This window comes from Phaseolus vulgaris, chromosome 2 (genome assembly GCF_000499845.2).
Source record: "Phaseolus vulgaris cultivar G19833 chromosome 2, P. vulgaris v2.0, whole genome shotgun sequence".
Classification (NCBI taxonomy): Eukaryota; Viridiplantae; Streptophyta; class Magnoliopsida; order Fabales; family Fabaceae; genus Phaseolus; species Phaseolus vulgaris.
The window spans coordinates 9,294,637-9,320,969 of record NC_023758.2 but is presented as its reverse complement, the minus strand read 5'-3'; the positions used below and the strand labels follow the sequence as shown (position 1 = coordinate 9,320,969).

Here is a 26,333-nt window from a genome sequence, read left to right as displayed (position 1 = left end):
CTTCAGGCTTGATCTCGGATAGCAGCCTCTTGCTTCGCCAAAGCTTGTCCTCCTGGATCAAATGTCCACCTATAGAAATAATCAAATAAGGCATAGGTGTTAGTTTGCAAATTAATTTTACTAGGTTGCCATTTTTGTTTGTCTTTTGGTTTTGGCAACCTTGGACAAAGTTTCTCTTTTAATGGTTGTGTGTGGTCTCTAATCATCTTATGTATTTTAAAATGTTCATTTGTGGTTACCTTCTCTTTAGGAGAAAGATGATTTAGCACACACATAAATTTTAAAGTAGAAATATAAGTAGTTTTGTGAACTACTTGATGGTATGTTTGCTTATCTCTAGAGTTGTGTGTGCACATCATGATTATTCTAGGCATAGTAGAAAGAGCTAGATTTTCAAATGTATTTTGACCATGCGTTTGAGGATTATAAGAATTTAAAGTGTGCAACTTAGTTGCAAGTTTTCCAAAGGAAATCCTCAAATCATGGTTTGCGAAATTTGGAGCTCTATTCAACACTATGCTTGAGGATAAACCATGAAGATGTATCACTTCTCTAGAAAAGAGTTTATCCATAACCATGAAGATTGAATCAAAACCTTTTGTTGTCCTAGGGAGTTTTAATATGAAATCTGTATCTTCCCAAGGATCATTTGCAAAAGGTGAAGGAGTATAGAGTTCATAAGACATTGCCTTGGGTGTAGTTTGAAAACAAGAATTGTACCTAAGGTAATTTCTTTGAACTTCTTTTCTCATGGGGGAAAAAAGTTTTCCTTTTAAAAGCTCTAGAGTTTTATCAACTCTAATTTGTCCCATGAGTTCTCCTTCATGAAGACTTTTTCTCTTATGTGTAAGGATAGTCTCGTTGTGACAACCATTGTTTATAAGGATTTGTACACTTTGCAATGGTTGTCTCAATAAGACATGATATGTTTCTTTAGGCCCTACTTCACATAAAAAATTGTTTTTGTAGATGCTTATAAAAAACTTGACATTCACTTTGTGATATCCTAGCACATATGAGAAATAATCTATTTCATTTTATCTATGCAAGCTTCTTTTAAAGACTCTTCTTTTTCACTTAGGCTTGCAAGTGTTCCTTTACAAAAGGTAAGACATTGAGGTTGTTCAACAAGACACATATTTTCAAAGGTATTTTTAAATCTTTGGTCTTGTTGAATGACCTTGTGGGAAGGAACACTCTTCTCCCACGCCTTTTGTTCTTCAAGGGTCTTCTCATGCTTTTCTTTTTCTTCTTTTTCTTTAGCTTCCCTTTCGACTTCCCCTCTCTTCTTTTGTATTTTTCTTTCCTTTCTTTCTTTATGGGAAGCAAACAATTTTTCTACCCTCATTTCCCAATCTAGGCAAGCTTCTATATTTTCTTTTCCATGGAAATGGGGTTGTTCTACCCTAACCTCTCTTGGGTTTTCTTGTTCTTTTCTATCTCTTTTATGTCTTCTAGGGGGTGCTTGATAATAATCATTTACTCTAATGCTTCCCTCCCCAAAAGAATCATGATCTTTAGAGATATATGCATGAGAAGGCAATTTTTTTAGAATGTGAGACTTTTCATCCTTTGCTTTAGTCAAAACATTAAGTTTAGTCTCACTCTCCAATTGTCTATATGCAATTGATTGCACATTTTGTGAAACTTCTTTCAAAAGAGTTTTTAAAGATTTTAATTCACTTCCAATAGACTTTGTAGAATGAGAAAAAGAAGACATGGCTAAAGCTTTGTGTATACAAGTATTTTACCTTGAGAAAACTTAGGAAAGTCAAAGAAGGTAGTTTTCCAGGTAAGGGAGGTGAGTCACAAAGGACTACTTAAATACCAAGCCTTTGCCTTAGCCAAAAACTATCCCCCAATGTCTTCACACAAAGCTTTCTCTTAGTAAACCACTTAGAACACAATTAAGTTGAGAAAACAAATGCAAGAAAACAATGCAATCTAACTAATTAACAAAGCTAGACGGTTTAACAAAGCTTAAACAAAGCAACCACACATGCAAAGCTTCACTAATTAAGCAAGTAATGTAATTAAAAACAATTAACAATTGCTAATTAAAAACTCTACACTGGTCGGCCCTAGGTGAGGCTTCTTGGACACTTGGAGCCCTTGAAGACACACTCACCATCTAATACGTAATTAAGAGGTAATTAACACAAATTAAGTTGTAAGGAAATTAAGAAAAACTCCCTTTGTTGATCCTCTTTTTGCTAAATGCACTTCCTTGTTGTCTTTGCTTGTTGGCCCTCCAAGTGTTTGTAGTGTTTTTCAAGAAAGCTTGTTTCGGCCTTGGCTTTGTTTCCCCTTAGAATGAAGGTTTTAATTCTCCAATTCCAGCACCTATCAAAAGACTAGACCTTACCCAAGTCAAGTTTCCATTCAATTAGGCACCAAAGGAGAAATAAATTCCAGCACCAAATTAGAGGTCAAAGAACAAAAGCAAGAAACAATTTAATTGAATAAAACAGTACCACCAAAAGGAGTTAGATTATGACAACTACAAAGAGGTCGAAGAAAAATTAAGCAAGCAAATAAAAGGTACCAAAATAAAGGTAGGCACACAAAAGAATCCTAAGAATGGCACTAGAATTAGATGACCAAATAAAAAAACAGCACCACTGGAAAATGTTGTGGGCCAGAAACGTGTTTTTCCCCAATTTATGCTGAGCTTTGTTTTTAAGATATGATTCTGAAATTTGATATGCAAGATATTCAAGATCTTAGCTAAAATCTGGCTTTGGAATCACTCAAAACGCATGCACCAATATTTTTTAATAAATTTTGCAATTTTGGTGTTCAGTTACGCCAACTGTAGCGCCTCAGGTTTGCACACTGATTTTAAAAGATTTATCATTTTTTTTTCTGTTGATTCTTTTGGACTAATTCTTTTTTTGTCCTTTCTATAACACTTCAAAATTGCATATTCCAGAGAATCAAAATTTTCCTATGAGTGAAAATATTTGTCTGGATCAAAACAGCCAGCACAGAAAATCTGAAACAGGGGATTCTGGAAACTGGAAACTGGAAACAAAAACAACAAGATACCAAAATTTAAACACAATAGAATTTGTGAAATAGAATTGTGTAGGATCTAAACACAATATGAACTCAAACTAAAATTAAAAAGGCACCAAAAGATCAAAGAACAGCAGATTCAAAGCAATTAAAGATACCCAAAATCAAGAAACAATCAAGCCAAATAAAGGACTACTAAGAATTGTTGACATTGTGGATGAACATGACTTGACAAAACATATAAGATTCAGAAATTAAAGACTCAAAAGCATAATATGAACCAACTTAAAAGTGCAACAAAGACTCAAAAGCCTAAAAGAAAACAGCAACTCAAAGGTGTATGGAATCCTATCACAATTTGCACAAGAACTTGTTCAAGATCAATTGAACAAAAGTGCTTCGGTTGGATCTTCCACAAAGCACACCAAAAAAAAATTAAAATGCAAAAAACAGCAAGACAATTATGGAAATAAGATAAACAACATGAAATAAAGAAGAACTAGAAATGAAAAGACCAAAAGCAACTCATTTTGAAGAACCCAAGCTCTGATACCAAATGATGGCATTTTCATGAAGTTCTTCTTGAATCATGTAGAAAAAGGGTGCGGAAGCTATGGAGGTGTGTGAGCAAGATCCTCCTAAGAGTGATGGTGATCTTGGAGGTGCATGATGTGTATGAAGCTAGGGAGGTTCGGCCAACCCAAGGAGAGGTGAAGGAGATGAAGTTTAGAGCCTAGAATTCTAGGGAGAAGCAAAGCTTGGCACAAAATGGCAGCATAACTTTACTCACAATAAACTTGAAAATACAAGGTGTAGGCTCCTCCTTTTATAGGATAAGGAGGACCATAATGCAACCCTAATGCTAGCCAAATGAAATGTAAATGTGAAGCACATGGGTGCACATGGCACATGGGTGCACAAATGAGCACATGGGGAGGGGTGTGTCTAGTTTTTATGCTCACCCCCTCCATGGGCTTTCTAGACCGGCCTTGGTAAATTTAGAGGTTTTTTTTAGAAACTCTAAGTTTACCTAGGTTGGTGTTTTAGGTGCCAAAATTAATTCTAAGAAAATTACAAATAAAGTTCCTATGCTAATTTTGACAAATAAACTCTACACTAGAGTTTATGGCATTTGAACATGTAAAAGAACGTCTTCTTGGATCCTCTTGGCCATAACTCTATGGTTGGCCCAAATCTACCCTTTGGTGGGCTTGCATGTGGGCTTGTGCTTGGGCCTCTTCCATCAACAGTTTTAGATATGTTATGATCAACTTCATCAAATACAACATGCATTGATTCTTCTACTATGAGCAACCTTTTATTGAATACTCTATATGCATGACCATTCAAAGCATAACCAATGTGCAGACCTTCATCAGATTTAGCATCAAACTTACCTAGATTTTCTTTGCCATTATTCAATACAAAGCATTTACACCCAAACACTTTAAGGTGGCTCACACTAGGTTTCCTACCCTTATACAATTCATATGGAATTTTCTTAAGAATGAGTCTAATTAAGGTTATGTTTAACACATAAGTTGCAGTATAGAGTGCATATGCCCAAAAATACTTAGGAAGCTTAGATTCATTTAACATAGTTCTAGCTAGATCCTCTAATGATCTGTTTTTCCTTTCAAATACATCGTTTTGTTGGGGAGTCCTAGGGGTTGAAAAGGTATGTGATATCCCATGTTTCTCACAGAACCTCTCAAATCTAGCATTCTGAAACTCTCCCTCATGATCACTTCGAATTGATTTTATGCAACAACCATTTTCATTCTGTAAAATCTTTGCTAATTTCTTAAAGGCATTGTAAGCATCATTTTTATGTGCAAGAAACAAAGTCCATGTAAATCTAGAGTAGTCATCCACAACAACTAAAGCATACAAATTTCCAGCCAAGCTAGCAACTCTAGAGGGTCCAAATAAGTCCATAGGCAATACATCCAATGGATTTTTAGTGGAAACAATGTCCTTTGAATTGAAAGAGGATCTGATTTGTTTACCTTTCACACAAGGATCACAGAGCCTGTTATCCTGAAATTTAATGTTAGGTAAACCAGAAACAAGATCTTTAGATTTCAATTTATTTAAGTGATTAGTGTGTATGTGAGCTAACCTCCTGTGCCATAGCCAAGACTCATCACTTCTAGACAGTAAACACTCATTTGAAGAGATAGTTTCCATGATATCCAACATGTATATGTTATTCACTCTCTTACCAGTAAACAACACTTTACCAGAGGAGTCACTTGAGATTGTGCAACCCTTTAACTTGAAGTTCACCTTGTATCCTTTGTCACAAAGTTGACTGATACTGAGAAGACTATGCTTAAGTCCTTCTACATAAAGCACATTCTCAATAGTGGTTGAATTCCCTATTCCAACAGTGCCTCTGCCCAAAATCCTTCCTCGGTTATTATCACCATAGGTTACATGTCCCTCTGCTTTTAGCTTCAAGCTAGTGAATTTTGTAAGATCTCCAGTCATATGTTTGGAACAGCCACTGTCCAAGTACCATTGATTTTTCTTGCTGCCTTTCGGCAAAACAGAACAAAGATGATATAAATGGTACCCTTTTTCAGTATAGGGTCCAGCACAGATTAAAACCTTCTCTTTGGTAGCCATTTTGCTAAGTTCTTAGGAACAAGATGCTTTCTAGCAATGCATGACCTAGATGTATGACCAGATTTCATGCAGTAAAAACAGGTTACATGAGATGTCTTTTTGCCACTGTTAAAAGCTGAAAAACCTAATTTTGCTGGAACAAAAAAACTTGAAAGCTTTTTGACATTGGTTACATTTCCAGGGTTATAACCAATACCATTCTTATTGAAAATAGCATTTTGTGAGCCAAGGAGATACTCAAGGTTCTCTCCTCCCTTGGTGAAATTGGAAAGGGTTTTTAGCAAATAATCCACTTGTTTTTCCAATTTTTTGCAGTTTTCACAGGTTTTAACAGAGGTATGCAAGCATGTTAGCTCAAGGCTTACCAAATTTGTTTTGGCCTTATGCAGTTCTTCTTCAAGTGTTTTTACTTTAGGTGCAAGCACATTATTTACCTTTTGCAACTTACTGCATATTACAGCTAGCCTATTTGCTTCATCATGTGTTTCCTTGAAAGCAGCAAGCAATTGATCATAGTTATCAGATTCCATAGAGAATTCACTTACTGAATCAGAGATTGACCCTTCAACTTTCACCATGAAGCACAGATTATTTTCCTCACTCTTAGTTGAAGAGCTGCTGGTTGAAGACACTTCATTCTCTTTCCACGAAATGTGTTCTCCCCTTACACCTTTCAACCTTCTTGCTGGCAGATTTGTCCTTTGATTGATTGTTTGGACAATCCATTTTGATGTGCCCTGTTTTTCCATAGCCAAAGCCAGTATAGTTAGAGGAATTTGAGTCACTAGGTTTAGGATACCTTCTTTTCTGCTGGTTCCTATCTCTGCTTTTCTTCTTCAGGAATCTGCTGAATCTCTTTGTAAGTAGGCTGATTGTATCATCATGTTCAGCATCTTCTTTTTCCTTACTGATCTCATTCTGTTCACTTGCTTTCAGTGCAAGTCCTTTGGGTTTTCTTTCCACTGTTTCCTGCTCTTTGAGTCTCTTGAGCTCCAGCTCATGCTCCATTAATTTCCCAAAGAGTGCAACAGTTGACAACTTTGACAGATCACGACTTTCTGATATGGCAGTCACCTTGGGTTGCCAGCTTCTGTCGAGGCACTTCAACACTTTTATGTTGAGTTCCTCTCTGTCAATTTCCTTTCCCAAACCAGTAAGGTGATTCACAATATGAGTGAGCCTTTTATGCACGTCAGCAATGCTCTCCTCGGGTTGCATTCTAAACAATTCATATTCTTGGATGAGAGAATGTTTTCTTGACCTCTTCACATCTTCAGTACCCTCGTGAGTGACTTCCAAAACCTCCCACATCTCCTTAGCTGAACTGCATTGGGATATCCTGAAGAACTCATCCATTGTTAATGAGGAGGTTATGATGTTCTTGGCCACAAGATCATATTGAGCCTTTTTCCTTTCGGTCTCATTCCATTCAGATCTTGGCTTTACCACTTCTTCATCCTTGACAACTTGCATTAGCACATAGGGTCCATGGACCACGGCCTCCCAAATAAACGAGTCAATAGATTCCACGAAAATTTTCATTCTAATTTTCCAAAAGGCATAATTCATTCCATTGAACATAGGTGGTCTACTAACAGAAGATCCCTCAGCAAAAAGCACTTTAAACTCAGACATTATTACAAACAAACTTGATTAAAATACAAGTCCTAGCTCTTGATGTTGAAGCAAGTGGTGTTCAAGCTTTGAAGAATCCAAACCCTTTGAAGGATGTTGAAGCCTTGGTTGTGCTTGTTGTTGCTGTGCTGGTTTAGTCTAGTTCTGGGGTAGTTTGAGTGATGTAATCCACCCCTTGATCGAATCTAAAGCAAAGGCATTCTCAATCTTTGTGAAAGTAAAATGTTTTCAAACTAAGTTAAAACAACCGATTGTTTATACTTAGATGTTTTGAGAAAAGATTGAAAACTATTTTTCAAATGGTTGAACTGTTAAAAACCAAAACAACCGATTGATTCGAGGAAACAACCGATTGTTTGTTTTGGGACCATAACAGAAAAACTGTTTTATCTTTGACTGAGCTTTAAATGATTTAACTGCTTACGCTCCAGCCATTAAATGCTTTGACCAATCTTTTAATGCAATTTAAGAGTTTGTTAAGATTTGATAACAAACTACATCTTTGAATATATTCAAAAAAATAGATTTGAGAATTAATCTTTTACAAGTTTTTGCTAAGAGTTTTTTAGTTTTTCAAAGAGCTGAGATTGCTGAAAGTTTGTGATTGATCAAAGTTTGTGGAATAGGATTCTGCTTGTATTGATTTCAGATTATCTTCTGTAACAAGTGTAATCCTTGTACTCTGTGAAACAAGTTTTCGTTTTTGTGTTTGCTGAGATTGGTTGTGTGTTCTTGAGGGGATCAAGATCAACAATCTTAGTGTTAATGTGTAGGCCAAGAAGAGTGTGTGTCTTGAGGTGTTCAATGTCACTTTCTTGGTTGTGGTGTAAGTGATCAAGTTGTGATTGCTTAGTGGATTTCCTCAGGGTTTATGAGAAGACTAGATGTAGCTCTGGATTTGGAGTGAACCAGTATAAACATTTGTGTGCAATCTCTCTATCCCTAACTCTTTAAATTCAGTTTTGCTTGTTGTTTGCTAGTATAAACAACCGATGGTTTCTGTGAAACAACCGATTGTTTTTCTGGTACTGCTGTTTTTTATTACTACTTTGGCAAACTGAATTTCTTATCAATTGTTTCTTGAGATAATTTTATTCTTGTTTTAAAAGTTTGCGAAAACCCTCTTTAAACAATTCACTTCCCCCCTCTAGTTTAAAGCCATCCATTCTAACACTTGATACCAATTGTTGGGTTCAATAGTGTCAAAGTTCAAGAGGGGGTGAATTGACCTTTTAAAAGTTTCGCGCAGATTCAAGTTTTATCACAGTACACAGAAAATAAATCAATTTATTTAGTAATGAACAAATTTATTTTTACACTGTTAATGTATTAAAGCGTTTCTACCAGTCAAGTAATTCTTGAAATTATATAGATTAGTTTGCAAGCCACACACACTGATTTTAAAGAGAAAACTGTGAACAGCAAAAACAGTGACCTTCAATTTTTAAGCAAGTGATTAAGGTTCAATTATTAACTTGACAATCAATTGGGTAACCTATCACAATCAACCTATTCCAGTTGTATTTAATGGATCATATATCTTCTTCACAGAACCAAACTGATTTTCTAGAAAATAAGAACTGTATGAACAAGCCCAGAAAGAACAAATTTATTTTTAATTCAACAGATTCAATTTCTGGCAGATTAACAGATAAGCAAGAATTTGAGTGCAGGGATGAAGAGAAATGAACACACAACAGTTATACTGGTTCACTCAAATGAGCTACATCCAATCATAGTGAAATCCACTAAACAAAATGTACCAAGCACAGTTACACAGCCACTGTTCTTGAACCCTACAAGAAACTTGGCACACTTGCTGAAAAACACTATTTCAGCACACACACTCTTCAAGAAACCCTATCAAGAAGAGTTTACATTCACACTTTTACAAGAAAAGAAATATGAAACGAATACACCTGATAGAGGATGCAGAAATTTGCCTTAAACCAGTAGAACATATTGCTCAAACAGTAGCAGCACCTCTCACCAAGCTTTAGAACCAAACAAGAACAAGCACACTTTTGATTTTTGAAATCTTTCAAGAACACATGCTAATTCTCTGTAAATCTTTAATTCTCTGATGTAAAACTTGTTTTCTCAAATGTATGATTCTTCTTTTAAACGTAGGAACAAGTTTTCTTTTTATAGAAAAAAAACCTATAACAGATTTTCAAAAAACAGTTAAAGCTGTTATAACAGATTGAAAATAAAAAGAACATATTTATTTTTAAAAGCAGTTAAAGAATTTGTTATGTGAAGGAGACTCAGTCAACCATTCTGGTGCAGGGACAAAACGAAAAATCGTTTAAGATAAATATGACACCAGACTAAAAAGAATCTATTCATTTATAGATGAACATATTTATTTTTCAAAACGATAACAGAAAAGACTTAACTATTGAAACACAACCGTTTTGAAAGAGAGAAGACTTAGTCAAAATACTTGATGCTCAAAACCTGATTTTCAAAAGCCTTAGTCAATGCATCAGTTTAAAAAAGAATATGTTTATTTAGAGAAGAACATATTTATTTTTATGCTGTAAAGGTGTTTTTGCAAAACATGTGAAAAACAATTTCAGAAAATTTGTGTTTGCTCTTATCACATGGTCAGGGGTTAAGATGTGAGTTACCCAGCAAAAAGCCTACTCTTAAACAACCTCTAACCTATATCTAAGACATTCTTAAAGCAAATACAACTATACATGAAATGTACACAAATGGCTTCATCAAACACATGTCTTGAAGGGGCAACAACCATCTTCAACATAATACAATACTAGAAATAATATTTCAATTACCAAAAATAATATTTTATTTCAAAACAATTATAATTCACAAATAATCAATCAAATTATTTTTTCAACAATTTTTAAATATAATGACAAATATGTAAACTTACATTTTTATCAATTAAAAAAAATAAATTTTCAATTATATCCATCACATCACTCACAAACTTTCGTAAACTTCCCTACACTTTCCACTCTATTTACCTTAATCCAAACACTCTAACTTTCTTCATACTTCCCCTTCAAATCATCTCAAACTCACTCTCTCAATAATTGAGGTTTTTTGAATTGGGATATGTTATAGTGGATGTGTGAGGAAAGTTTATTGAAATTAGTGAGTGATGTGTTGGTTGTAAGAATATTATAAATTATTTTGAATAGTAAAAGTTGTAAGATTACAAATTTACCCTTGTATATAAAAGAAGAATAAATAATGATTTTTGTGTGTGTATATTTTAGTTAATTAAAATAATTTAAAGTTTCATTTATAAATAAAACGAAAAAAATGTAAAAATTGAAAGAAATAATGAATTATAATTTAAAATTTAAGTATAATTTTATTATTTTTTTTACTTAAGTTAATTTATTTACATAATTTTAATATTATTTATGATTCATTAAATTATGTTATGTATATATATATATAAAAAAAATTATTTTTAATGATGATTTCTATTATTATCAATAAAAAATGAATAGGTATATAGGTATTTTTATTTTATTAAAAATATATTTAATATTTTTATTTTTATTATGAATATATTAAATATTTCTTGGATATTTACAGTTTATTTGGAATAAAATTAAATAAAATTAAATAATTTTAATTAATATTTATTATCATTATTTAAATATATTTGGAATAAAATATATTTAATATTTTTATGTTTTATTATATGTGCAGTATAGATTAAAAAAATGTGGAATTTGAATAATTTATAATAAATATTGTGATAGAATGAAGGTATATAAGTCATTTTATATATTTATGAATTACTTTCAAACAGGGGGTGCACCCTCACTTCCGTCTACAGGAACAATGCACCTCCTGATCCAAACAGAAGAGTTAGAAGCTTACAAGATAAAGAATTAGGAAAAACAATTAAGAAAAACAAGAAGAAAATTAAAATAAGATGTTTCAAACCTTTTCTAACTTGTTGTTTTGCCATGTGTGTGTTATGGAGAATAGACAACTCTTTAAGGAGAAACAACACTAGAGGACCCTTATGTAGCAAATTTCACTAATACAGTAGGTCATTTTAACAATAGTTATAAATAGGTTGCATCAACTATTTCAAAGTGTCATATATAGGAACGTGACAAAAAGAAATCATATTTGACAACGGTTTATATCATCGTCATATATTCAATAATGACGACGATTAGTTAAAAGTCGTAATCATATAGTTTCAAAACAACGACAATTAGTTCAAAAATTGTCACCTTATGTGACGTAAACATGTAATAAAAGGGGTTTTCGGAGTGATATATGGCAATGATTTTGTAATAAATTGTTGTTTTTGTGGGACCTACGATGACAATTAAGGTAAGAATCGATGTTGTTTTGCATTTTTTTAATTCTTTTTTTTTATATTTTTCCTCTCCTGATAATTAATCAACCTATATATAATATATATTTTACAACCAGCCAAAATGAATAATATACTAAAAATTCATTAAAATAAAGTATGACAAATGTCAAGCATGAGAATTCAAAACATGAAATCCAAAATTGAAAGGTAAATTTACAAAGACATGTTTACAAAGTTTTGTAATATTATTTAGCTTAATGTGTTGTAAAAGTTGATGAAATATGTTGTCCATGTGGATCTAAGTCAGTTTATGAATTTAAAATTGAATGATTAAACATCCATGAAATACTACAACAAATAATAACTTGAATTATTACATAAAATAAACATAGGTTGTTTAATTATGAATTAGTTAAATAATTACCTAGTCACAACATCTTTTAATATCAATTCCGACAATAGTTGTAATCCATTGCATTACATAATATCCACACTCATACCATCCAGTTTGTTTATTACACTACAATTCAATACCAACGTAATTAACATGTTTAATTAACAAGCAAACATCTATATTTGGACAAAAATTTATAACCTTGAGTTGCAACCATGTCAACTTTTGCAATCTTCAACTTGGCCTGCCCTTCAAAATATTATATTTGGAGTACACACTAATAAGAAAAAAATACTAGTTAGGGGAGACTAGTATAATGGAAATACATAAATTGATGTTAATTACCAATCTACTATCTATTTGAGATACGTGAGAGGCTTCTTGTGTAATAAGCATGGTTATGTAGCAATGTGATCAATTAGGGATATGACAAATAACTGTTAATGACGCCTGCGCTAAAAATAACTATCATTACAACTATAAATGATGGACTATAATTTGACGATGGAAATGCTACACTTACTTATAAACATATGGTGCAAAATATATTTGTCAGTTACTTTCCCTGTTATTAGCGAAATACATGATAACTACATAAAGTTAATATACACGATTGCAACTAGTTACCAAATATATTGTGTGTTTCAGTACCAACTAATAAAATTTTAATTTAATATATTTTGTTCATCATAACGTGATTGTCAATAATTGAAATGTCATCTTACTTCACTATTTTTTTACATTATCTTCAAAGTTGAAAATTTAATTTAATTGAAACTATAAAAATGGGAATTGTTAGTGTTTTGGTCAAAAAATTATCAAGAAAACCACTTTCTATAGCAATAAAGGAATTTCCAATTTCCCTTAATTTGTCTCAATCTATTTAACAAAAGAAAAAAAAAACTTCCTTTCTATTTCTCTCTTTCCCCTTTTATCCTATATCTCAAGGCTAAAAGATATAGGTTGTTAAAATATTTTTTCCTAAAATAGGGGAATTATCTCAATTTCCCTTAACTTCTTGAGATTTTCTCCTTAAAATTAGGGGAGATTATTCTAACTTCTTGGAATTCTAGGTTTGAATTCAATAATGATTAAATTAAACGAGAGTTTCGAGGGTGATCGTGGTCACTCAATCTTTATGTCTCTAAGTCACACAGATATGTCTATGTAACGATTGAAGGCCATTAAAAATTGTTTCTTAGATTGACTACCATAGTTCGTGGATCGTTCATAAGTTGAACACATGAGTCGTTTACTTACCGACCATGTCGAGGTCATTCCTAGTCCAACCACTTCACTTACCAATCATGTAAAGGTCATTCCAAGGCCGACCACCAGGAATGTTCACTTACCGATCATGTAGAGGTCGTTTCTAGGTCGATCATCAAGAATACTCCCCTTTGAGAGGATATGTGTCGAACATCCAAATATCAATATTCTCTTAAACTTTATCATTGTATATTTTAACACCACAACTAGCAAGAGAAATTTTTCATTTATTAGATTATTATTATTTTTAATAAATTTTAAAAGTGCTAATACTATAATTTTTATTGCACTTTTTATAATCCATTGTAAATCATTAGTTAAAATATGTTTAAAATTATAAAATTGAACCAGTCTAGTCCTGTGTGTAATGAATATTACTTCTGATATTTTAATTCTTAATAAACTTTAATTATAGAATATGGTTCTTGTACTCCTCTGTGATCCTATATACTCTTCAGTATTTACTAAAACTTATTTAAAATCATAAAACTATGTAATCTTACTATAATGAACATTGAGTCATAATTTAGTATTTTTAATAATTTTTAAGTAGTAATGAAAAAGTAGCAGTGCCCAATTAACATTTTTTATCAAATATTTTAAGAAAAAAACATAATTTTTTTTTCTCAAATACATTTTTTATTATTCAATAAAATTTATTAAAAATCAAATAATTTACAACGTCATATTTCTAAATTCTTTTTAATGAGATTTACTCATAATTTTTAACTAAAAGAAATGTAAGTAGCACTCTTACACACACATAATATATATATATTCTATTAGGCCAAATTTAGATGTAATATCACTGTATAACTAGTGCGATTTTGCAGAGTCAAATTTAAATTTAAATGCTAATCTTAATTTCTTAGACGAAATTCTACGACAAATATATCTAGTACTATATTGCATATTCCGACGTAGTTTTGCAGTTTTTAATAAATTTTAGAAAATGTGAGATGTGATATTAATGAATGTAACAGAGTGTGTAAGAAAGAATGTGTAAAATCTTGTAGTGAAAATGGGTATTTTTTTGGAGTGACTCTTCGTTTCTGTTGCTGTGTTCCTTAAAAGCAAAACCAATTCAGTTTCTTCTGTTTCAACTCACAAACAACAAATCCAAAACATGTTTCTCATTTGATCTTGTCTTTCTCACGCTCCCTTCAGTTTCACGGTTACTTGGTTAGCAGCATTTCTTTCTTAGTTGTTCTTCTTTGTTTTCTTGAGTTCCTTAAGTTTTAATGCCAATGGAATAGTGTAGTTTCCTTGACATTATACTGTTTAACGAATCTTTCTTCTTTTACTTGGGTTCTTCAGTTTTATATCAATGGAACAGTGTAGTTTTCGTAACCTTATTGTTTTGTGTGCCTCAAAGTTTTAGTCTTTTACTACTAATCGTTAATGGTGAAGAAACACGAAAATGAAGTTTTTAAGTACTTCAACATTTCATAGTTTAATTAATTCCTTTATTTACTTGTTCTAACTTTCTCTCTCTGATGTTGTGGTAGTGCTACAGAACTTGAAAAACTTGTTGGTGGGTCTAGAGTTATCACTTGTTACTTGGCTCCCAAGTAATGGTATGTTCATGTCCCCTCCTGAAGTTGATCATTCAATACACATTCTATACCATACCCATACAAACTTTTCTTAGTTTCCGATGATTAGTTTGTTTTTCTGCCATTAACCTTGAATTTTTTAACACTTGCTGGTTAGGTTATTAATGACAAGTTTGGTAATTGGAATATTGATTAATCTTTTAACACTCATTCCTTTATTAAGGTTTTTTTGGTTGAAAAATTATGTAGGATTCAGAAGGTAGTTACTCTCCCAGTTACTGTATTGATTGGAACACTGATGACGAGATGGAGGTGTTTGGAGTACCTTCCTCTTACAGTCAAGAAGAGAGCTATGAACAAAGTGTGGCGGTAAATCCTGCATCCAATTACCTCACAATGATTTTGCCAAGTTTTAGGCTTTCATCGCTCTGAAGTTCTAAGCATATGCTTATAATGATGTAGAAGGGCTAAAGGGCTTTTCTGGTTTAATCTTATGTATGATGGTTAACTCCACAGGGCAATAGGGGCCACCCTTTGTTTGAAAAAAATGTCCCAGGATTGATAGCAAGAAATAAGTTTTAATGAAATGTTTAGAGTATATAGTTTTCCACTAATCATTACTCAGTTATTTGGGATGAAAGAAAACCAGAAGACAAAAATATTTGAATTTTGAATTGAAGAGAAATAAAGCGGAAAAAATGTTTTTTTTTTAAAAAACCATCTTTTCTGTCCTTTTTATTTCTGTTCTCTTCATAATCAAACAAAAAAACTGCATTGTTGTTTATGTTTGAGAAAGTTTGGATTTTTATTCCTTTTTCTAACGTTGAAGTATTCTGTGTTCTGTTTAGGAGAGTTCTACAAGGAGCTTGAATGCTAAACATGCCAATATGATTCGTAATTTTGTGGGAATGGGATTTTCCAGAGAGACAGTAATCAGAGCTATTAATGAAAATGGTCGTTTTTCTCGTTTAATGTATTCAATAAATATTTGTACTTTACAAGCACTAGTAACAGTACTGGTCTAGAATGATAAGATTTTTGTTTTGACCATGGCAGGAGGAGATGACGAGGAAGAAATTATGGACACCCTGCTTACACTTACTGCTGTGAGTACACTTTTAAGTCCACCATTTGGTTTTCAATAATTTCAATTTTTTAAGTTGTTGGTATTCACTTCAAGAATTCCATGCATTATATCTGTTGATCCTGTTGAAGTAGATCAGTATTCCTATGTAACGATACTATGCTGACCATCAAATTGTTTTATCAAACTGCACACACTGGTTAGAAATTAAAATGATCAAAGAAAAGATACTTTCAGGACGAAAGAGGTAGTGAAATCTTGGAAATATTGGACAATTAATGGTTTTGATTCTCATAAACTTAAAGTTTATTTTGAAGTGCTTTTCACAGCAAAGTTTTTATCATCCTCATTACTTTTACTTTTAAGACAGTTTTTACTCTGTTCAAAACCCGTTAATTGCATATCATATATAAGTAAAAATGTTGAATACTGCACCGGCCAGATTATTATTGATGCATACGTGCAATGTTCGTTAGTTATCTGAGTTCTAGGAATCATTTTACTCGCATTGTGTATATAGATTCCATTTAACTGTTTCCCTTTTAGGAAAAGCCCTCAACAGAAGAGAACGATGAGATATTGTCCATACTTGTCGATATGGGATACGCTTTTGAGGACGCTTCAACAGCTATAGACAAATATGGTGTGTTTAGTGTGTACTTGTTATCTTATATTTGTTATCAACACTTTTTAAGTTTCTTAATTGTTTTTCTTTCGTCTCTCCAATATCAGCAGCATTAAATGGTCTCAGATGGTCAATTAAATAATGAAAAATGAGCTATCAAACTTTTTGTTCTTAATATATTCAGTTTCGATTGTTCTGTTTGTTTTGTTACGCATTTCCTTATTAAAGGTGATTGATGCATGTGGAATATCTCGACTTCTATCTAGTATACCATGAACATATAGTCTACCGGGTTAAGAAAAGCTATGAAAAAAACTGAGGAAATGGCTTCAATGATCAACATATAAACTATATGTTGCAATATTAAATGTCATTGCAGGAAAGGTAACTTCTATGGCTGATCCTCTTAAAATGTTATAAATGCCATTTGTTTTTTTTTTGGCAAATAGCTTAAGCCAGATTTTCTAGCTTACTGGCTTAAGAATAAGAATATGGGATAGTAACCTGGGACAGCATCATCTTTGTGGGAGCATGTACATGGTTATATGCAGTTAGCTTCAATTATGAAAGAAAAAGTCGTCTTACTTAAGCATGTAGAAATTTGTCTGGTGGTGGTTCTTAAACTTTTTATTTCTCACTAACATTTGGCAGGTCCTAAAGCTGAGATCAGTGACCTGGCAGATTTCATTAGTGCTTCTCAGTTAGAAAAGGAAATTGACTCGCTTCAAGATCTAACTAAAATTAAACATGTTGCATCTGTTGATACACAGACAGAGGTGAGGTTTACAATCCTATAAAATATTTCTGCTTGTAATTAAAATATCAGTAAAGCAAGTACTTTTATCAAATTATGTTATAACTGCTGCTCTTCCATCCAGACAAGTGATCAACCGTATCTTCATGTGAGTAAGAAAGTAAAACTCCACGGCAATAAATGGAAAGACAGAATCAGCTGGTCAAAAGAGAAGACAGCATCATCAGTTGATATGGGGATGATACATCCCCCAGGTCCAATGACAGGATTTGGTGTACCCAACGAAGTAAGTCAAGTAATTTCGAGAGAGCTCCCAAGTGAAGTAGCAGATAAACCATACTTCTATTTTGAAAACGTGGCACTTGCTCCCAAAGGAGTTTGGAATAACATATCACGTTTTCTATTTGAGATTGAGCCAGAATTTGTTGATTCCAAATACTTTTGTGCTGCAATGAGGAAAAGAGGATATATCCATAATCTTCCCATCCACAACCGCTCCCCCGTGCTTCCAATCCCACCACTAACTATACGAGAGGCTTTTCCTTCAACTGAAAAGTGGTGGCCTTCCTGGGACAAAAGAACAAAGCTCAATTGTCTTCTAACTGGCACAGCTCCTGGCACAGTTACAGATAGATTAAGGAAAACCCTCGAAAAATTTGATGACGAACCTCCACAAAATGTCCAAGAAAATGTACTTCAAGAGATTAAAAAGTGGAACTTGGTGTGGGTTGGGAAAAACAAATTGGCACCTCTTGAACCTGATGAATATGAAATGTTGCTGGGATTCCCAAAGGATCACACCAGAGGTGGTGGAATCACCCGGACAGACAGATACAAGTCACTTGGCAATGCATTTCAGGTTGTCATGCTATTGAGTTTTACACTGCACGTACTTTAAGTATTTGTTGTATCATTAGAAGAGTTTACGGCGATGATATTATAACTAAATGAAAAAAAAAATCAAACTTCTTTCTATTATAGGACAACTCAGTTAAATGATGATTTAAAAAGTTGTGATCAAATTATGCTCCATTTTATATTTTCTGTTAGGGTGTAATAGCTTAATTAGGCACTTGATTAAGCTCATAAGGGTTTATGGCATAAAAACTTATTAAAATATGCTAAAAAGAGCATATTTTGACAATTATGCCAATGGACTAATTGAAATAAGTTAAAAGAACTTACAAGAGTAATAGGTTATAAATAAGCTCCAACAAGCTTTCCATAAGCTCTTCAAAGACTCTCTTAGTTTCTTTGAAAAAGCTCTAACTGCAAGTTAATGGAATTGATTTCAGGTTGACACAGTTTCCTACCATCTTTCAGTGTTGAAGGATCGATTTCCAAATGGCATCAATGTGTTGTCTCTCTTTTCTGGCATTGGAGGTGCTGAGGTTGCTCTAGACCGACTTGGAATAATGCTTAAAAATGTGGTATCTGTGGAAATAGCTGAAGTGAACAGAAACATCATTCACTGTTGGTGGGAGCAGACCAATCAAAAGGGAAATCTAATTGAGGTCGAAGATGTACAGAAAGTCTCTTCAAATCAGCTGAGGCAGTGGATAACCAAGTTTGGTGGATTTGACCTCATCATTGGTGGGAGCCCCTGCAACAACTTTTCTGGCAGTAACAGAGTTAGTAGACATGGGCTAGAGGGAAAGCAGTCCTCACTCTTTTTCGAATACTATAGGATTCTTGAGGCAGTAATCGAAATGCAGAAAAATGACCCTCAGGGAAACAACAAAGTGCAATAGTGCATTTTGTTATTTCTCACTATTGTATGTAGATAAAAAATTTAAGGTGCAACTGATAATGAAGTACACAATATGAGGAAAATCCAATAGACTCCCAACAAAAGAAATTTTGTTGTTCTCTTTGCTCGTTCTACTTCTTATGTTCTTTTGTTCTGGCCTGGTTTTACTTACAGCCGTGTCATCACTGAGATTATTTTTAAGAAAGAAAAAGGAAAGGCAAGGCTTTAAACCGAGTGTTTCCTATATTCTAACTGATGGGCACACACAGACAACGATTAATAACTAATATGCTAACAAAGTTCAGTGGAAGATTAGCTTACAAATAAATGTCACGGCAGAAGCAACCTTGTCATAATTCTGATTGGGCTCTCTAATGATCTAAATGAATATTTCTAATACCCTCTTATAGCATTTTATTTTATTAAAAAAATGTAGTTGGAGCCATGGAATATGTTCCTACCGTTTCAATCACAAGGAACTCGATGGAGTTGGTGGTGGTAATACGGTCAACATTCACACAATTAGATTGTTGGAGATATTGATCCAATAATTGAGAAACAAAGAAACAAAGCTAATCCTATTTTGTGAATATAGAATAGAAATAGGCACTTACGATACAAATTCTATTTCATAATTTTCTAGGCATCATTAAATTCCCAGTAATACATGCATGTCATATCAATAATCATTAATCAAGTCAAGTTCCCGGAGAAAGAGGACAAATAATATCCTTAGACATAGTCGATTTTTATTATAGAGACAAATTACTTGGAGATGAACATTAAGAACTTTAGGTAGATAAATCACACAAAGAAAACAGTGACTTATATCCCGTTTTTGTTTTAATACTTACGGTTCATAAGTTAAGACAGATACACCTCAACACTTGCAGTTTTTATCAATTGGCAAACGGGACAAACATTGATAAATCCCTCACAATCCTTACACAAGCACAGGTGCCTACAAGGCATCAACAACATGGAAACTGCCTTTGCCTTGCAAGCTTTGCAAGTCAGATTCTCTGCATTTTGGTAGGTCTTGTGAGTAGAGTTTATAGGCGCACCCGGTAAATTTAGGAAGTTGTTAGGATCTATATACGAGGCATCGTCATCAACTTCACTATCTCCAAACCCTTCCTTCCCTTGTTCAACACCTTGAGAAATTGCCTGCTGCAGGTTGTTCCTCAATGCATTCACAACTGACTCATTATACTTTGCTCTGTAATGCCAGCTTTGTGCTTCAATAGCCACCTGCTTTATTCTTTCTGCCAGCTCCCTGTTTTTCCGATTCATGTTTTCTATCTCCACATCTTTTTCCTTTAGCTTTGCGCTAATACCTTTCTCAATGGAGGAGAGGAGAGCAGTCATGTGTTTTTGCTTCATGTCTCTCACCCCTTTTGACAACTGTTCCTTCTGTGTAAAAGTAATTGGAATAGCATTTCAGAAGAGTGCGAACCAAGAATTAAAAAATTGATAATTCCATTATTAAAGTATGACGTCTAGTTCATATATCTTTGTGCAATAGAAAAAACAAACATTCAAAACCTTTTTCATCACAATATCACCATCACCCTTACTCAGATTTAAACATTTCGGATGAAGTGTTCAAAAAGTAATAATTCTTCAAAAGAGCAACTCCTAATGAACTAGGCTATGACTTGACAAACATGTCTACAAATTCCCCTTTTAATCACAGGACAGTCCTTCATACCCTTTTAATCAACAGAAATATTTTGAACGTAAATCATTTGTACCTAACTTCATACATTACCTGAAGTTTAATATACTGATCCAACTCTTCTTGCTGTCTATCAAGCTCAGTTCTGATATTATCACCAAGAGACAATATGATAGACGGTGTGGCAGTCATGCTGCCACTCGCAGAAGTAACAGATGAGTTATGCTCATCATCGTCATATGAAAGCCTCAATCCTGTGGACACAGGGTTGGGATTTTGAATGCTTGCTAATCGATCAGCATCCTTTTGATTGACATTGTAATTTAAGGAAATCTGAAGTCTTTGTTTTGATATATCTTCCATTTCCTTGCTGCGTTTATTAGGCTGAATCATGGAGCTGACATGCTCATTTCCGAAGTAATTAACTGGGTCAACACTACATCCAGCTTGTACTGCAAGAGATATTGCTTGACTATCATTCAGTTATAAGGTAAAAACTATGGACAAAATACTAAAGACATTAAAGGACATACAAAATAATTTAAATGGTAATTTAAGGAACTGCATTAATCCATTAAATGATAAATTGAAACAAATATGTAATAATTTCTAAATTTACAAAACAAAGTAGGAATTTTAGTGCTATCAATGGCAAGAATACTCAATGAGTAGCTTGTTGGTCAAACACAGTACAAGATACAAGTAAAGAAAAGGTACCCCTAGTTCCAAGAAAAATAAATTTGATGTCGACAACCATTACCATTCTTGTGCTTCAAAACCAAAACATAAAAGAAAGAGTGCAGGAGAAGTAGGTACACAAATTGTCAGCATTGATTATGTCTGACAAAATTAGGTGTCAAGCAATGCACGCACACAAAACATCCATACAAGCAAAAACCAAGACAGGTTCATAAGGCATTCCATCACAGTACAAAAAAGGAAAGGAGATGATATAAACATGCCTATTAGCAAAGGTGACAAGAGGATACAACTGTTGAAAGTACAAGAAGGAAAGTAGCATTTGAGTAAAAATCTTAAACCAGAAAAATATACCCATAAAAAAGTAAGTTCATGAAAACGGAGATAGCCTGTTTAACAACCACGTTCAAATGATTTAGTGAAAAAATTTCGTTACATGAGAAAAGGAAAGAGAAAACTTACAATTTCCAAACAACTGCAACTGATTTGACGCATTTGTTTGATGCCGAAATTGAGTCTCATCCAAGAAAACAGGAAGCAAGCGATTTCCATTGTTGCCTCCAAACATTATCCCAGGATATGTGATTGCCTAGCTCAAGTATGTAGCCTTCAAAGAATATTAATGAAGCTACCAATGATTATCTAGAAGAAAAGGGTAAAGGAAAAACATCAGCATCAACTTTGACTAAAAGTTAACAAAATATTACAGCACTGAAAAACACATTAGTACAATACTTTGTACTATTTGGCTTGTAAGGGTAGGAGAGTTGATGGTCTAATGAAGTTTGCTTATAAGTTGGTTTTGCTGTGATGATACTTGGTAAATATTTTCTGCCTCCTACTTGTCAAGTAATTTAGTGAAAAAGAACATAAAAATCAATATACCAATGTATCTACATGTTCAAACAAAAAGATGAAAATAGACAAATTCCATCTCAAGGTTGAGTTGCTAATATTTAGGAAGTAATGTTTGGGTAGAAACAAAGGTTAATTGTTCAGCATTTAGTGCAAATGTGGCAAAATAAAATATTTGAAGATGACAAAAATATTGACTTTCACCAATATCTAGGTGAAATATTTTCACAAATACAAAGGAAAAAATTAGGTAGAACACAAGCAATTTATAAAAAATAATCATATACTTCTTATGATTAAAATCTAAAGATCCAAACCAGTTATTTGCAAGTTCAGTAATACCAAGAAACGTGATTTGTAGTAAAGATAAGTACAATTAACCATACACTTCTCAAGCCTTTTTTGGGTTTTTCTTCTGCTTAGAAACAGAAACTCAGCAAAACACAATTTTAAACACTCCCCTAGTGAAATATTGAGGAGCAATATCAAGGTTATATAATTCTTCACTTTCATATATTCAGTATGCATGATCTCATAAGAATGAAAACATTCCTTAGAAGCAAATGTTGAGTTTCAAACAATGAAAAGTTTTAGAGTTCAACAAAATCTTATATTGATTTTCAAGAACAATAGCCTTATCCCACTAAGCGAGGCTGGATACATGGATCAAAAAATATCATGGGGGCTTAGTTAAAAACCAAACTATCAAGTATGTTATTCACCATGAAATCCCTTTTAATTTGTCCAATGTCCATTTTGATCTCTCTTTACTGCTTCTCATGGAGCTAAAAATCATGTCATCTACTCTCCTCACCAATGCCTCGAGTGGACTTCTTTGCATACCGAATTTCTATCTTCTTTTCCTCAATAAGTTATGCTAATATCTCTTCGTATACAAACATTCCTTATCTTGTCCTTCCTTCAGTGGCCACACATCCATCTTCACTCCACCTATGGTCTCATAAGCTAGACCCAAGCTCGAATAAAGGAGAACAATTATGTTAAGCACTCAACAGGAAGCTTAAAATGTGTTGAAACCCCAAACACGGATCACTCACGGCAGATATATTGACTATCAATCATAAATTAAAACAGTTCGTCAGTAGGTGTCTAACCTCCAACAACAATATCTGATCTGTGGCCTAATATTCACTTAAACAATCACATAAAGCATCTAAGGAAGCCATTCTTATGCAGAATCATATTTGTGATATGAATAAATGTCCAGCAATTGTTATATAACCAAATTGTAATAATAATAAAAAAGGACAGAAGTGTTACAATGTTATAATGATTTCCCCAGAAGAAAAAAAATGAATGGATTTTGCCTACATCAGTTGAATAGTTTGGAAACTGACAAATATATTATCCCCTAGGCATATATGTCCTTCTTCCCATTTTTTTGTAGAATGGAAAAAGAACTGGCCTTGCTTCCGTTTCAACAAAGGAAAGCATGGACTTGTCAAACAAATCTGATGGGTGTTCATTAAAATTTGATTGCATCAGATGATTAGCAAGACAAAAGAGTCCTCGAAACTGAATATCCAGTCAACAGAAAAAGCAAAACAAACAAGATAAACATCATATTTATTAAGTGATTTATAAAAATTTATAAACATGAAAGGTCATCATTTCACTCGGATCAACAATCATTAAAAAAAACTGATTAAATGCTGGCATACATAACAGAACACGACAACAAAAAATTGTTATCTTCGTGTTCAGAACATCTTTCTGTTGGTCACAAGAGGGGAAATGGAAAGCTGCAACACAATCCACCATCAACAGAGCAAATCAGGCACCACAATCTAGAAAGTCAAAAGCTTTGAGACATCAAAAGATGGAAGATCAATTCAAACAAAAACCCAGTACATACCTTGAGATGGAAATGTTTTACAAGAAAGAAAAAACAGAAAGATCAGGCTGATACAGACACAAAAATAATGATGGAACAAAAGGGTTGTAGAGAGGAGGAAGAAGAAGGTAAGAGATCTGGAATGAAGGATTAAGGAAAGTGGATGGGTGAATGATGAGAGTTATGAATAGAATATAGGAAGGAGTGGGTGTTGCATAAGAAATGGAGACAACTATTCTTAATTTGTGGGATTTTTTATGGTCTGCATAAATATTAAAATATTTATATTCAATAAAGTATATTTAACATTTTTATGATGTATTCATGAACATACATTAATAAATCTTTACTTTATTACTTCTTACGTTTTTTATTATTTATTTCGAATTAAATAATTTATTATCAGAAAGACATGAAAATCATTTAGCGATTTGTGCTTTAAACTAATTTACAAAATTAAAAATATTTAATTTATCACTTCTTATGTTTTTTTTCTGTTTTATTTAGAAGTAACAATGCCATTATTACGAAAGAGATGTTTAATTTATTTAGTTATGATGTTTTTTATGTTAAAATTTGTGTTTAGGATCCTTTACTTCTGTTTTTCTATTTTTATTTTGTTTCCTATTTTAACTTTTTACTTATAAATGTCTGCCCTTTTCTATGTTATTTCTTGAAAACAATAAACAAATTAAAAGTAAGATAACGATTTTGAAATTAAAAAGAAAAAGTTAAAAATAAACATATTCTTTTAAGTTTGTTTGTTTTTGGTGTTTAACCTTTATATAGCAAGCCTTTTCAACTATACATATTTTTATTATCAATGACATGCTTGTTCCTAACTTGATAGACAAAATCGATTTAACTTTTATTAAATATTACATTATTAATAAACTTTTATATGAAATGTTAAATTTTATTAATTTATTTTTAAAATAATAATTTTGTTATTATAATTATTTTTGTTAAAATTAAATAATATAATTAAATTATTGATATTCTATTATATTTAAATATATATATATATATTATATTAATTTTGATTTGAATAATTAAGATATGAAATAATTTTATATTAATTTAAAATCATATATATAATCTATGCAAGATGAAGTTTCGCTTTAACCGTGAATTGAAAAATATATCCAAAAAAACAAAGATTGAGAATGTAACAGTTATTAAAAGTTACATATGTAATTTAATTTTTACTTAAATAAATTGTTTTATAAAAGGTTATAATTGAATTATTTTTATAATCATAGATATTAAATATTTGTATTCATATAAAATATTTATTAATTTTAATTAATCTAAGTTAAATAGAAATAATGACTCATTGGGTTTAGGGGTAAAATCTCTTTGGAATTTCATTTTTTTATCTCCATAATGTTTCAATATGAACTTTTCTTAACAAAAAAGTTGTTTAATTGAATTTAAGCTCATATTTTAATAGAACCATAAAATGGGTTGGTTTACTTAGCTTATACTTTAGTTTAATGACCTACTTACAAAATTTGTATTGAGTTAAATTTATATATTTTTTAAAGAAATTGTAATCTTCATTTTAATTTAACTGATTATTTTGATCTATTTTAAAAAATTGAAAAATTAAATAAAATATATATTTTTAAAAATTTAAGTTATATTACTGAATTTAAATTTAAACTTTGGATATAATGATTTGATATATAAGTAAATATAAGTTATAATACATATGTGTATTTTAAAGAATAGTATTATTTTATAAAGTAGTAAACTCATTTAGTTTATCATAGAAAAAACATTTGATTTAATTTACTATAAAAAAGTTTACCTAATAACTTCTTTAACAAACTGTTTGGATCAACTTGTTAGAATAAATTCAACATGTCTATTATTCATTATTCATGCTCATACCACTAAACTAATATCATAAATATATTTGTGATTGTTCCTGCTAGGAAAATGGGACCTAAAGAACTATTGAAGTCTTCTTCTCCTTTCTTCAGTCGGTCAGGTGACTGGGTGGTGAGCTGGGATTCTTCTCGTCCTCCTGCTTCTCCTTCGGCACTCGGTCTCGGCTGAACACCGGATGGTGGGGGTACCTGCGAAGGCACTCCGACGCTCAAGTCAGTAAAGCGGGTGGTCAGCGCTCAGGTAGGTGAACAGTAATAAATGACATACCTTACTCCTTCGAATGCGTGCTATTTATATTATTCTAATGGGC

The 26,333-nt window shown here is 32.4% G+C and overlaps 2 protein-coding genes across 7 annotated transcripts; one reads left to right on the top strand and one right to left on the bottom strand.

The window, feature by feature from the left end:
- Window positions 1-11,610: 11,610 nt before the first annotated feature.
- Window positions 11,611-19,041, top strand: LOC137809016 (DNA (cytosine-5)-methyltransferase DRM2-like). Its single transcript, XM_068610157.1, has 9 exons — window positions 11,611-11,622; window positions 15,077-15,196; window positions 15,676-15,781; window positions 15,884-15,933; window positions 16,458-16,554; window positions 17,188-17,305; window positions 17,399-17,463; window positions 17,557-18,149; window positions 18,586-19,041. The coding sequence occupies exons 1-9, from the start codon at window positions 11,611-11,613 to the stop codon at window positions 19,039-19,041; spliced, it is 1,617 nt and encodes a 538-aa protein (XP_068466258.1).
- Window positions 19,042-19,767: 726 nt separating this feature from the next.
- Window positions 19,768-24,374, bottom strand: LOC137810603 (E3 ubiquitin-protein ligase BOI-like). 6 transcript variants are annotated; one of them, XM_068611958.1, is made up of 6 exons: window positions 24,149-24,357; window positions 23,955-24,035; window positions 22,995-23,238; window positions 21,880-22,059; window positions 20,812-21,170; window positions 19,768-20,453 (listed from the first exon to the last, which is right to left on the bottom strand). In XM_068611958.1, the coding sequence occupies exons 4-6, from the start codon at window positions 21,983-21,985 to the stop codon at window positions 19,905-19,907; spliced, it is 1,014 nt and encodes a 337-aa protein (XP_068468059.1). In that variant the 5' UTR covers window positions 21,986-22,059; window positions 22,995-23,238; window positions 23,955-24,035; window positions 24,149-24,357; the 3' UTR covers window positions 19,768-19,904. The 6 variants fall into 6 exon arrangements, with proteins under 6 accessions (XP_068468059.1, XP_068468061.1, XP_068468057.1 ...); XM_068611960.1 differs by lacking the exon at window positions 22,995-23,238 and adding an exon at window positions 22,153-22,255; XM_068611956.1 differs by having other exon boundaries at window positions 22,995-24,035; window positions 24,149-24,374.
- Between the last annotated feature and the right edge of the window lie 1,959 nt (window positions 24,375-26,333).

What these genes read in the sequence shown, in the direction of transcription:
- LOC137809016 (XM_068610157.1), top strand. An exon ending in GCTATGAACAAAGTGTGGCG is followed by an intron (nt 15,197 to 15,675) that starts GTAAATCCTGCA and finishes TGTTCTGTTTAG; the next exon opens with GAGAGTTCTACAAGGAGCTT. An exon ending in CCCTGCTTACACTTACTGCT is followed by an intron (nt 15,934 to 16,457) that starts GTGAGTACACTT and finishes TTTCCCTTTTAG; the next exon opens with GAAAAGCCCTCAACAGAAGA.
- LOC137810603 (XM_068611956.1), bottom strand. Translation starts at nt 21,985, where the DNA reads ATGTTTGGAGGCAACAATGGAAATCGCTTGCTTCCTGTTTTCTTGGAT. An exon ending in GTTGCAGTTGTTTGGAAATT is followed by an intron (nt 21,171 to 21,879) that starts GTAAGTTTTCTC and finishes TATCTCTTGCAG; the next exon opens with TACAAGCTGGATGTAGTGTT. An exon ending in ATCAGTATATTAAACTTCAG is followed by an intron (nt 20,454 to 20,811) that starts GTAATGTATGAA and finishes ACTTTTACACAG; the next exon opens with AAGGAACAGTTGTCAAAAGG.